The sequence below is a fragment of the Taeniopygia guttata genome, chromosome 36, assembly GCF_048771995.1.
Source record: "Taeniopygia guttata chromosome 36, bTaeGut7.mat, whole genome shotgun sequence".
NCBI classification, from domain to species: domain Eukaryota; kingdom Metazoa; phylum Chordata; class Aves; order Passeriformes; family Estrildidae; genus Taeniopygia; species Taeniopygia guttata.
The window spans coordinates 755013-767430 of NC_133061.1; the positions used below are offsets into that span (position 1 = coordinate 755013).

The 12418-nt window shown below is 42.3% G+C and overlaps 1 protein-coding gene across 2 annotated transcripts in view; it reads left to right on the forward strand.

Annotated features, from left to right (window-relative positions):
• Positions 1–865: 865 nt before the first annotated feature.
• The window catches only part of MMP14 (matrix metallopeptidase 14), a 44750-nt gene continuing 33197 nt past the window's right edge, over positions 866–12418 (forward strand). For both annotated transcript variants that reach the window (XM_072921362.1, XM_072921363.1), the window contains exons 1-2: positions 866–990; positions 9249–9397. In XM_072921362.1, coding sequence (XP_072777463.1) covers positions 916–990; positions 9249–9397 — 224 coding nt within the window. In that variant the 5' untranslated portion in view covers positions 866–915. The remainder of the gene's footprint in view (positions 991–9248; positions 9398–12418) is intronic.

Consider the following 12418-nt stretch of genomic DNA (forward strand, 5'->3'; position numbering starts at 1 on the left):
CGCCCTCTTAAAAGGGCAATGGCGTCTTAAAAGGGCATTTGTGTCTTAAAAGGCCACGCCCCCTTAGATAGGCCACGCCCTCTTAAAAGGGCAATGCCATCTTAAAATGGCCACGCCGCCTTAAAAGGGCAATGGCGTCTTAAAAGGGCAACGCCGCCTTAAAAGGGCAACGAGCCCCACCCCGCCCACTCCTGGCTTTAATTAGCGAGGCCACGCCCCCAACTCTTAATTAGCGGCACAAAGGAACCTCAAAAAAAAGTTCGGGAGGGGCTTTGAAATTCCTTCCCGGGGATCCCAAAATTTTTTTTGTTCCCGAAAAAAATAGTCACAAAATTCCGTTTGGGAGAGCCCCAAAAAAAATAAAAGTTTGTCTCAAATTCCCAAAAAATTGTCCCAAAAATCGGTTTGGGATCGGCTGAAAAATTCCCCAAAAAAATCCCTAAAAAGTCCCCAAAAAACCCCAAAAATCCCCCTCAAAAAATCCGTAAAAAGTCCCCAAAAAAACCCCAAAAATCCCCCAAAACTTCACAAAAAAACTCTCAAAAATCCGCCCAAACTTCCCAAAAAAACTCCTCCAAAACCCCCTCCAGCGATGACGTCACCGCCCAGTCAGCTGACCGGGGGGGTGGGGGAGGGGCTGACCACATCCTGCCCCTCCCCCACCCCTAAAAAACCCCCAAAAAAAAACCCCAAAAAATTTTTGGGGGCGCCCCTTTTTGTTTAAAAAAAAAACCCAAAAAACCCCAAAAAAAACCAAAAAAACGCCAAAAAAACCCAAAATTTTGGGGGTTTTTTCGCTGTTGGCCCCTCCCCCACCCCAAACCCCTCCCCCCACCCCCTCCCAGCCCCTCCCCCAACGTTTTTTTTGGGATTTTTTCCCCCTCCCCCTCCCCAATCGCGGCGTCGATCCCGGAGATGATTTTGGGGCTGTTGATTTTTTGGGGGGTCCTGCCCCCCCCCGCCGACCCCCAGCCGCGCTTCTCGCCCGAGGTGAGACCCCCCCGCGACCCCCTCCCCAAAATTTGGCAGCCAAAAAAATAGAAAATAGCGAAATTTGGGGGTTTAGAGGGAAAAAGAGCGAAAATTTGGGGGTTTTAGAGGGAAAAATAGCGAAAATTCGGCGGTTTTAACCCAAAATTCGATGGGTTTAGCCCCAAAAAACCCAAAATCCGGCGGGTTTAACCCAAAAAACCCGAAATTCGGCGATTTTAACCCAAAATCCCGGAATTTTAACCCAAAAAAACCCAAATTATTTTGGCTTTACCCCAAAATAACCCAAAATTCGGCGATTTTAACCCAAAAATCCCCAAAATCCGGCGGTTTTAGCCCAAAAAACCCAAAATTCGGCGGTTTTAACCCAAAAATTCTGAAATTCTGTGGTTTTAACCCAAAATCCGGCGGTTTTAACCCAGAAAACCCAAAATTCCGTGGGTTTAACCCAAAATTCGGCTGTTTTAACCCAAAAAACCCCAAAATATTTTGGGTTTACTCCAAAAACCCCCAAAATCCGGGATTTTTAACCTAAAAATCCCCAAAATTTGGCGATTTTAACCCCAAAATCCCCAAAATCCGTCAGGTTTAGCCCAAAAAACCCCAAAATCCGGCGGGTTTAACCCAAAATTTGGCAACTTTAACCCAAAAATTCCAAAATCCGGCGGTTTTAACCCAAGAAAACCCGAATTCGGTGGGTTTAACCCGAAATCCGCTGGTTTTAACCCCAAAAAACCCCAAAATCCGGCGGTTTTAACCCAAAATTTGGCAATTTTAACCCAAAACCCCCAAAATTCGGAGATTTCACCCGAAAAACCCCAAAATTCGGTCGGTTTTAACCAAAAAAAACCCCAAAATCGGCGGTTTTAACCCAAAAAACCCCAAAATTCTGTGGGTTTAACCCAAAATTCGGCGGTTTTAAGCCAAAAAAACCCAAAATCCGGCGGTTTTAACCCAAAATCCGGTGGTTTAACCCAAAATTTGGCGATTTTAACCCAAAATCCGGGATTTTTAACCCCAAAAAACCCAAAATTCGGCGATTTTAACCCAAAACGCCCCAAAATTCAGCGGTTTTAACCCAAAAAATCCCCAAATCCGGTGGTTTTAACCCAAAAAACCCCAAACTTCGGCGATTTTAACCCAAAAAAAGCCCAAAACCTCACGGTTTTACCCGAAAATCCGGCGATTTTAACCCAAAATTACGAGTTTTTGACCCAAAAAACCCCAAAATCCGGCGGGTTTAACCCAAATTTTGGCGATTTTAACTCAAAACCCCCAAAATTCAGCGATTTTAACCCAATAAAAACCCAAAATCCGGTGGGTTTAACCCTAAATGAAGCGATTTTAATCCAAAAACCCCAAAATCCCACGGTTTTCCCCAAAATCTGGTGGATTTAACCCAAAAAAACCCAAAATTCGGTGGGTGTAACCCAAAATTCGGCGGTTTTAACCCAAAATTCCGAGGTTTTACCCAAAAAAAAACCAAAATCCGGGATTTTTAACCCAAAAAAACCCAAATCCGGCAGTTTTAACCCAAAAAACCCAAAATCCAGCGGGTTTACCCCAAAATTCGCGGTTTTAACCCAAAAAAAACCCCAAAATTCGGTAATTTTAACCCAAAAACCCTAAAATCCACCGTTTTTAACCCAAAAAACCTCAAAATCCGCCTGTTTTAACCCAAATATTCCAAAATCCGGCGGCTTAACCCCAATATTGCGCAATTTTAACCCAAAAAAACCTCAAAATCCGGCGGTTTGAATCCAAAAATTCCAAAATCCGGTGATTTTAACCCAAAAAACCCCAAAATCCGGCGGTTTCAACCCAAAATCCAGAGATTTTAACCCCAAAAACCCCAAAATCCGGAGATTTTAACCCAATAAATCCCAAAATCCGCTGGTTTTAACCCAAAAAATCCAAAATCTGGGGATTTTAACCCAAAAAAACCAAAATCCGGCGATTTTAACCCCAAAAAGACCCAAAATTTGGCGATTTTAACCCAAAAAAACCCAAAATTTGGCAATTTTACCCCAAAAAACTCCCAAATCCGGCATTTTTAACCCAAAATTCGGCGGTTTTAACCCCAAAACCCACAAAATTCGGCGGTTTTTAACCCAAAAATTCTAAAATTCTGTGGTTTTAACCCAAAATCCGGCGGTTTTAACCCAAAAACCCCCAAAATCCGGCGGGTTTAACCCCAAACTTGGGAATTTTAACCCAAAAATCCCCAAAATCCGACGATTTTAACCCAAAATCCGTCGGTTTTATCCCAAAAAGCCCCAAAATCCGGAATTTTTATCCCCAAAAAACCCCAAAATCGGAGATTTTACCCCCAAAAACCCCAAAATCCGGTGGTTTAACACAAAATTCGCCGGTTTTACCCCAAAAACCCCAAAATCCGGCGATTTTAACCCAAAATTCTGAGGTTTTGACCCAAAATCCCAAAAATCCATCAATTTTAACCCAAAACCCCCCAAAATCCACCGGTTTTAACCCAAAAACACCCAAAATTCGAAGATTTGAACCCAAAAATCCCTAAAATCCGGCGATTTTAACCCAAAAATAACCCCAAAATCTGATATTTTTAACCCAAAAATCCCCAAGTCCGGCGGTTTTAACCCAAAAAACCCCCAAATTTGGCAATTTTACCCCAAAAAACCCCAAAATTTGGCAATTTAACCCCAAAAGACTCCAAAATTTGTCGATTTTAACCCAAAAGCCTCCAAAAACCGGCGGGTTTAACCCAAAAAACCCCAAAATCCGGAATTTTTACCCCCAAAAAACCCCAAAATTCGGCGATTTTAACCCAAAAAAACCCAAATCCGTCGATTTCACCCCAAAAACCCCCAAAATCCGTCGATTTTAACCCAAAATTTGGCGATTTCACCCCAAAAAACCCCAAAAATCCTCAAATTTTACCCCCAAAAAACCCCAAAATTCGGCGATTTTACCCCAAATTTCAGCTCCAGGACCCCCAAATTTTGGGTTAAAATCCCCAAATTTTGGGTAAAAAACTCCAAATTTTGGGTTAAATCCCCCAAATTTTGGGTTAAAACCCCCAAATTTTGGGTTAAAATCCCCAAATTTTGGTTTTAAACCCCCAAATTTTGGGTTAAAACCCCCAAATTTTGGGCTAAAATCCCCAAATTTTGGGTAAAAATCCCCAAATTTTGGCTGTTCCCGTCCCCGCCCCTCCCCCCCCCCGCCACGTCTCCCTCTCGCCCCTCCCCCACCTTCATTTTTTGGGATTTTTGGGGTTTTTTTGGGGTTTTTTCCCCCAAAAAAATCAAAAAAAAATATTTTGGGAATGGGGGGGATGGGGGAGGGGCGGCCACGCCCAAATTTTCCCAAAATATCCCAAAAAATCCCCAAAAAAATTCCCGAAAATGACGCGGGGGGGGAGGGGGGAGGGGGGATTGGATTTGGGAACCCCAAAAATGACCCAAAATGACCCAAAATTCACTCGGGAAGCCCAAAATTGCCCCAAAATTTCATCCGGGAGCCCCAAAATTCACAAAAAGTTCCAAAATCGCCCCAAAATTCCACCCGGGAACCCCAAAATTGGATCTAAAAGCCCCAAAATTGCCCCAAAATTGCCAAAATTTCATCCAGGAACCCCAAAATTCACAAAAAGTCCCAAAATTGCCCCAAAAAGACCCAAAATTCACCCGGGACCCCCAAAATTCTCAAAAAGCCCCAAAATTGTCCCAAAATTGCCCCAAAATCACCCAAAATTCACCCAGGAACCCCAAAATTGGATTTAAAAGACCCAAAATTGCCCAAAATTGCCAAATATTCATCCAGGAACCCCAAAATTCCACCCGGGAACCCCAAAAATTCAGCAGAAGTCCCAAAATTGCCCCAAAATTGGCAAAAATTCATCCAGGAACCCCCAAAATTTCCCCCCAGAACCCCAAAATTGCCCCAAAAAGACCCAAAATTCCACCCAGGAACCCCCAAATTCACAAAAGGCCCCAAAATTGCCCCAAAATTGTCAAAAATTCATCCAGGAACCCCCAAATTGCCCCAAAATTCACCCGGGACCCCCAAAAATGCCCCAAAATTGCCCCAAAAAGTCCCAAAATTTCACCCGGGAACCCCAAAATTTCATCCAGAAACCCCCAAAATTCACAAAAAGTCCCAAAATTGCCCCAAAAAGCCCCAAAATTCACCCGAGAACCCCAAAATTGGATCTAAAAGTCCCAAAATTGCCCAAAATTCACCCGGGAACCCCCAGATTTCATCCGGAAAAGCCAAAATTTGATTTAAAAGCCCCAAAATTGCCCCAAAATTTCATCCAGGAGCCCCAAAATTCACAAAAAATCCCAAAATCGCCCCAAAATTCACCCAGGACCCCAAAAATTGGATCTAAAAACCCCAAAATTGCCCCAAAATTGCCAAAATTTCACCCGGGAACCCCAAAATTCCACCCGGGACCCTCAAAGTTGGATTTAAGAGCCCCAAAATTGCCCCAAAAAGACCCAAAATTCACCCGGGAACCCCAAATTTTCATCCAGAACCCCCAAAATTGCCCCAAAAAGACCCAAAATTTCACCCCAGACCCGCAAAATTGGATCTAAAAGCCCCAAAATTGCCCCAAAATTACCAAAAATTCACCGGGACCCCCCAAAAATCTCCTTGAGACCCCAAAAATTGTCCAAAATTTCACCTGGGAACCCCAAAATTCACAAAAAGTTCCAATATTGCCCCAAAAAGACCCAAAATTCACCCGGGAACCCCAAAATTGGATCTAAAAACCCCAAAATTGCCCCAAAAATACCCAAAATTCATCCGGGACCCCCAAAATTCACAAAAAGTCCCAAAATTACCCCAAAATTGTCCCAAAATTCTTCCAGGAACCCCAAAATTTCATCCGGAAACCCAAAAATTGCCCCAAAAATTGCCCCAAAATTCCACCCGGGAACCCCAAAATTGGATCTAAAATCCCCAAAATTGCCCCAAAATTGCCAAAAATTCACCCGGGACCCCCCAAAATCTCCTTGAGACGCCAAAAAGACCCAAAAATCACCCGGGAACCCCAAAATTGCCCCAAAATTTCATCCAGGACCCCAAAATTTGATATAAAAACCCCAAAATTGCCCCAAAAAGACCCAAAACTTCACCCAGGAACCCCAAAATTGGATCAGAAAGCCCCAAAATTGCCCCAAAATTGCCGAAAATTCATCCGGGAACCCCAAAATTCACAAAAAGTCCAAAAATTGCCCCAAAATCACCAAAATTTCATCCGGGAACCCCCAAAATTCCACCCAGGAACCCCAAAATTCACAAAAAGTCCCAAAATTGCCCCAAAGTTCACACAGGAACCCAAAATTGGATCTAAAAGCCCCAAAATTGCCCCAAAATTGCCAAAAATTCATCCGGGAACCCCAAAATTCACAAAAAGTCCCAAAATTGCCCCAAAATTCCATCCGGGATCCCCAAAATTTCATCCAGAAACCCCAAATTTGACCTAAAAACCCCAAAAATGCCCCAAAATCACCAAAAATTCATCCAGGAACCCCCAAAATTGGATCTAAAAGCTCCAAAATTGCCCAAAAAGACCCAAAATTCACCCGGAACCCCCAAAATGTGACCCAGAAACCCCAAAATTCACAAAAAGTCCCAAAATTGCCCCAGAAAAACCCCAAAATTCCACCCGGGAACCCCCAAAATTTCATCCAGAAACCCCCAAAATTCACAAAAAAGTTCTAAAATTGCCCCAAAATGGCCAAAATTTCATCCAGAAACTGCAAAATTGCCCCAAAAAGCCCCAAAATTCATCCAGGAACCCCAAAATTCACCCGGGAACCCCAAAATTGCCCCAAAAAACCCCAAAATTCACCCGGGAACCCCAAAGTTTCACCCGGGAACTCCAAAATTTGATCCAGAAACCCCAAAATTGCCCCAAAAAGACCCAAAATTCCACCTGGGAACCCCAAAATTTGATCGAAAAGCCCCAAAATTGCCCCTAAAAGTCCCAAAATTGCCCCAAAATTCCACCCGGGAACCCCAAAATTTAATCCTAAAAGTCCCAAAATTGCCCCAAAAAACCCAAAATTCACCGGGGAACCCCCAAAAATCTCCTTGGGACCCCAAAAATTGCCAAAAATCACCAAAATTTCACCTGGAAACCCCAAAATTCCATCTTGGACCCCCAAATTTTCATCCAGAAACCCCAAAATTGCCCCAAAATTGTCCAAAACTTCACCCAGGAACCCCAAAATTGGATCTAAAAGCCCCAAAATTGCCCCAAAATTGCCGAAAATTCATCCGGGAACCCCCAAAAATCTCCTTGAGACCCCAAAAATTGCCCAAAATTCATCCAGGAACCCCAAAATTCACAAAAAGTCCCAAAATTGCCCCAAAATTCACCCGGGAACCCCAAAATTTCATCCAGAAATCCGCAAAATTGCCCCAAAAATACCCAAAATTCATCCAGAAACCCCCAAATTCACCCCAGAACCCCAAAATTCACACAAAGTCCCAAAATTTTCCTCAAATCACCAAAAATTCATCCGGGAACCCCAAAATTGCCCCAAAAAGCCCCAAAATTCATCCAGGAACCCCAAAATTCATAAAAACTCCCAAAATTGCCCCAAAAAACCCCAAAATTCACCGGGAAACCCCCAAATTCACAAAAAGACCCAAAATTGCCCCAAAATCACCAAAAATTCATCCAGAAACCCCAAAATTGCCCCAAAAAGACCCAAAATTCCACCCGGGAACCCCAAAATTTGATCTAAAAGTCCCAAAATTGCCCCAAAATCGCCAAAAATTCTTCCAGGAACCCCCAAAATTCCACCCAGGAAACCCAAAATTGCCCCAAAATCTCCTCCAGGAGCCCCAAAATTTGATCCAAAGCCCCAAAATTGCCCCAAAATTTCCAAAAATTCATCCGGGAACCCCAAAATTCAAAAAAAGTCCCAAAATTGCCCCAAAATCACCAAAACTTCACCCGGGACCCCCCAAAATTCCATCCAGGAACCCCAAAATTGCATCTAAAAGTCCCAAAATTGCCCCAAAATCGCCAAAACTTCATCCAGAAACCCCAAAATTCCAACAGGGAACCCCAAAATTTGATCTAAAAGCCCCAAAATTGCCCCAAAATTGCCCAAAACCCCAAATAATCCAGAAAAAAATCCCTAAAAAATCAGGGAAAATTCCCAAATTATACAGGAAATAATCCAGAAATATTGGGGGGAAAATCCCCAAAAATTGGGAAAAATATCCAAGAAATTTGGGGGGAGAAATCAGGAAAAATAATAAAAGAAAGGAGGGAAATCCTGAAAAAAAATTGGGGAAAATCCCCAAAAAAATGGGAAAAAAACCAAAAATGGGGGAAAATTAGGAAAAAAAATTTTAAAATTTGGTAAAAAATCCCCAAAAAATTGGAAAAAAAATCCAAAAAACTTAGGAAAAAAATCAGGAAAAATTAAAAAAAAAATCAAAAAAATTCGGAAAATACCCCCAAAAAATCACGAAAAAATCTGAAAAGATCCTGAAAAAAAAGGACAAAAATACCCCAAAAAATCCCCAAAAAACCCGTAAAAAATCCCGAAAAAATCTGGGAAAATTCCCAAGTTTTCCAGGAAATAATTCCAAACTATTGGGAAAAAATCCCCAAAAATTCGAAAAAAACCCCAAAAATTTAGAGAAAATCCAAAAAAATTAGGGAAAAAAATCAAAATTTAGGAAAAAAATCGGGAAAAATTAAAAAAAAAAAGTGGGAATATCAAAAAGATTGGGAAAAACCCCCCAAAAAACCTCAAAAAATCCCATAAAATATCCCGAAAAAATCTGGGAAAATTCCCAGATTTTCCAAGTAATAATTCTGAAATATTAGGAAAAAATTCTGAAAAATTATAGAAAATTAGAAAAAAAATCAGAATTTTGATTAAAAAAATCCCCAAAAAATTGGAAAAAAAATCAAAAAAATAGGGAAAAAATCGGGAAAAATTTTAAAAATACAAAATGGAAAATCTCCAAGAAATTGGGAAAATTCCCCAAAAAATCATGAAAAAATCCTGGAAAAAACCGACAAAAATACCCCAAAAAATCTCGAAAAAATCAATATAAAATCAGAAAAAAACCCTCAAAAAACCATCAAAAAACCCCCAAAAAATCACCAAAAACCCCTCAAAAAACCGTCAAAAAAATCCCAAAAAAATCCCAAAAAATCCCCAAAAACTGTGAAAACCCCTGAAAATTCCCAAAATTCCCGTTTTTTCCCAAAATCCCCATTTTCCCCCCATTTTTCCCAGGCCTGGCTGCAGCAGTACGGGTACCTGCCCCCCGGGGACCTGCGCTCGCGGCCGCGCTCGGCGCCGGCGTCGCTCTCGGCGGCTCTGGCGGCCATGCAGAGCTTCTACGGCCTCCCCGTCACCGGCACCGCCGACGCCGACACCCTGCGGTGCGTTTTGGGGGAAAAACGGGGATTTTGGGGCATTGTTGGGATTTGGGTCGAAAAACGGCGATTTTGGGGTGTTTGGGAAAAAAAATATTCATTTTTGGGTAATTGTTCGGTTTGGGGTGAAAAATGGCGATTTTGGACAAAAAAATGGCCATTTTTAGGGTTGTGGTTGGGTTTTGGGGTCATGGTTGGGTTTTGGGGTGAAAAATGGGGATTTTGGGTCATTTGGAACCAAAAATGAACATTTTTGCGGTCACCGGTGGGTTTTGGGGCCAAAAATAGCAATTTTGGGGTCAGCATTGGGTTTTGGGGCAAAAAATGGTGATTTTGGGTTATTGGGAACCAAAAATGTCCATTTTTAGGGTTGTGGTTTGGTTTTGGGGTGAAAAACAGATATTTTGGGTCATTGTTGGGTTTTGGGGCGAAAAACGGGGATTTTGGGTCATTTGGAACGAAAAAATGGGGTTTTGGAGTCATCATTGGGTTTTGGGGCGAAAAATGGCGGTTTTGGGTAATTTAGAAGAAAAAATGGCCATTTGCAAGGTCATTGTTGGGTTTTGGGGCGAAAAACGGCGAATTGGGGGCACCATTGGGTTTTGGGTCGAAAAAGGGCGATTTTGGGTTATTTGGAACCAAAAATGGCCATTTTTGGGGGCACTGTTGGGTTTTGGGTAGAAAAATGGCGATTTTGGGCCATTTGCACAAAAAAATGGCCGTTTGTAGGGTCACCATTGGGTTTTGGGTGAAAAATGGTGATTTTGGGGTATTTGGGAAAAAAAATGGTCGGTTTTGGGGCGTTGTTGGGTTTTGGGGAGAAAAATGGTGATTTTGGGTCATTGTTGGGTTTTGGGGTGAAAAACAGCGATTTTGGGTCAACAGGGGTGGGTTTGGGGCAAAAAATGGTGATTTTGGGTTACAGTTAGGTTTTGGGGCCAAAAACGGTGATTTTGGTTATTTGGATCCAAAAATGTTAATTTTTGGTGTTGTTGTTGGGTTTTGGGGTCATGGTTGGGTTTTGGGACTAAAAACGGTGATTTTGGGGCGTTGTTGGGTTTTGGGGTGAAAAACGGCGATTTTGGGGCGTTTGGGGAAAAAAATGGTCGATTTTGGGTTGTTGTTGGGTTTTGGGTCAAAAAACGGGAATTTTGGGTCGTTTGGAACCAATAATGGCCGTTTTTAGGGTCATTGTTGGGTTTTGGGGTCATGGTTGGGTTTTGGGGCCAAAACCAGCGATTTTGGGTCAACAGGGGTGATTTTGGGGTGAAAAACGGCGATTTTGGGGCATTGTTGGGTTTTGGGGCCAAAAACGGGGATTTTGGGGCGTTTGGGGAAAAAATGGTGATTTTGGGTCAAAAATGGCGATTTTGGGGTGTTTGGGAAAAAAAATGGTGATTTTGGATCAAAAATGGCGATTTTGGGGTGTTTGGGGAAAAAATGGGGGTTTTGGGTCAAAAATGGCGATTTTGGGGTGTTTGGAGAAAAAAAATGGCCATTTTTGGGGCGTTGTTGGGTTTTAGACTCAAAAATTGTGATTTTGGGGTTATTCTTGGGTTTTGAGGCCAAAAATGGCGATTTTGGGGCATTGGGAACTAAAAAATGTTCATTTTGGGGGGCACCAGTGGGGTTTGGGTCGAAAAATGGGGGTTTTGGGGCGTTTGGAACAAAAAAATATTCATTTTTGGGTAATTGTTCAGTTTGGGGTGAAAAACGGCAATTTTGGGTAAACAGGGGCGGCTTTGGGGTGAAAAACGGCAATTTTTGGTCAATGGGAACAAGAAATGGCCATTTTTGGGGTCGTTGTTGGGTTTTGGGTCAAAAATGGCAATTTTCGGTCCTTTGGAACCAAAAGTGTTAATTTTCAATGTTGTTGTTGGGTTTTGGGGTCATGGTTGGGTTTGGGGGGAAAAAGGGGGATTTTGGGGCGTTTGGGGAAAAAAATGGTCGGTTTTGGGTTGTTGTTGGGTTTTGGGGAAAAAACGGTGATTTTGGGTCATTTGGAACCAAAACCATGAAATTTTGGTGTCATTGTTGGGGTTCGGGTCAAAAATGGCAATTTTCGGTCAACAGGGGCAGGTTTGGTGCGAAAAATGGAGATTTTGGGTAATTGTTCGGTTTGGGGTGAAAAACGGGGATTTTGGGGCGTTTGGAATAAAAAAATGGTGGTTTTGGGTCAAAAATGGCGATTTTGGGTCATTTGGAACCAAAAATGGTGATTTTGGGTCATTGTTGGGTTTTGGGTCGAAAAACGGCGATTTTGGTTCGTTGGGAAGGAAAAATGTCCGTTTTTGGGGTCATCATTAGGTTTTGGGGTGAAAAACAGCAATTTTGGGTCAAAGGGAACGAGAAATGTCAATTTTTGGGGTTGTTCTTGGGTTTTGGGGGAAAAATGGGGATTTTGGGGTGTTGTTTGGTTTGGGGTGAAAAACGGCGATTTTGGGTCACTTGGACAAAAAAATGGTGGTTTTTGGGGTCACCATTGGGTTTTGGGGTCATGGTTGGGTTTTAGGGTGAAAAATGGTGATTTTGGGTCAATGGGATCCCAAAATGGCCATTTTTTGTGTCATTGTTGGGTTTTGGGTTGAAAAACGGCGATTTTAGATCAACGGGAACCAAAAATGGCAATTTTTAGGGTCATTGTTGGGTTTTGGGTTTAAAAATGGGTATTTTGGGGCATTTGGGAAAAAAATGGCTGGTTTTGGGTCGTTGTTGGGTTTTGGGTCGAAAAACGGCGATTTTTGGTTATTTGGAACGAAAAAAGTCAATTTTTGGTGTTGTTATTTGGTTTTGGGGTCATTGTTGGGTTTTGGGTCAAAAAACGGCGATTTTGGGGTATTTGGAACAAAAAAATGGTGATTTTGGGGCGTTGTTGGGTTTTGGGGTGAAAAATGGCGATTTTGGGTCATTTCGACAAAAAATGGCCGTTTTTGGGGTCGTTGTTGGGTTTTGGGCTGAAAAACGGCGATTTTCAGTCAACAGGAACCAAAAATGGCCATTTTTGGGTGCACCATTGGGTTTTGGGGT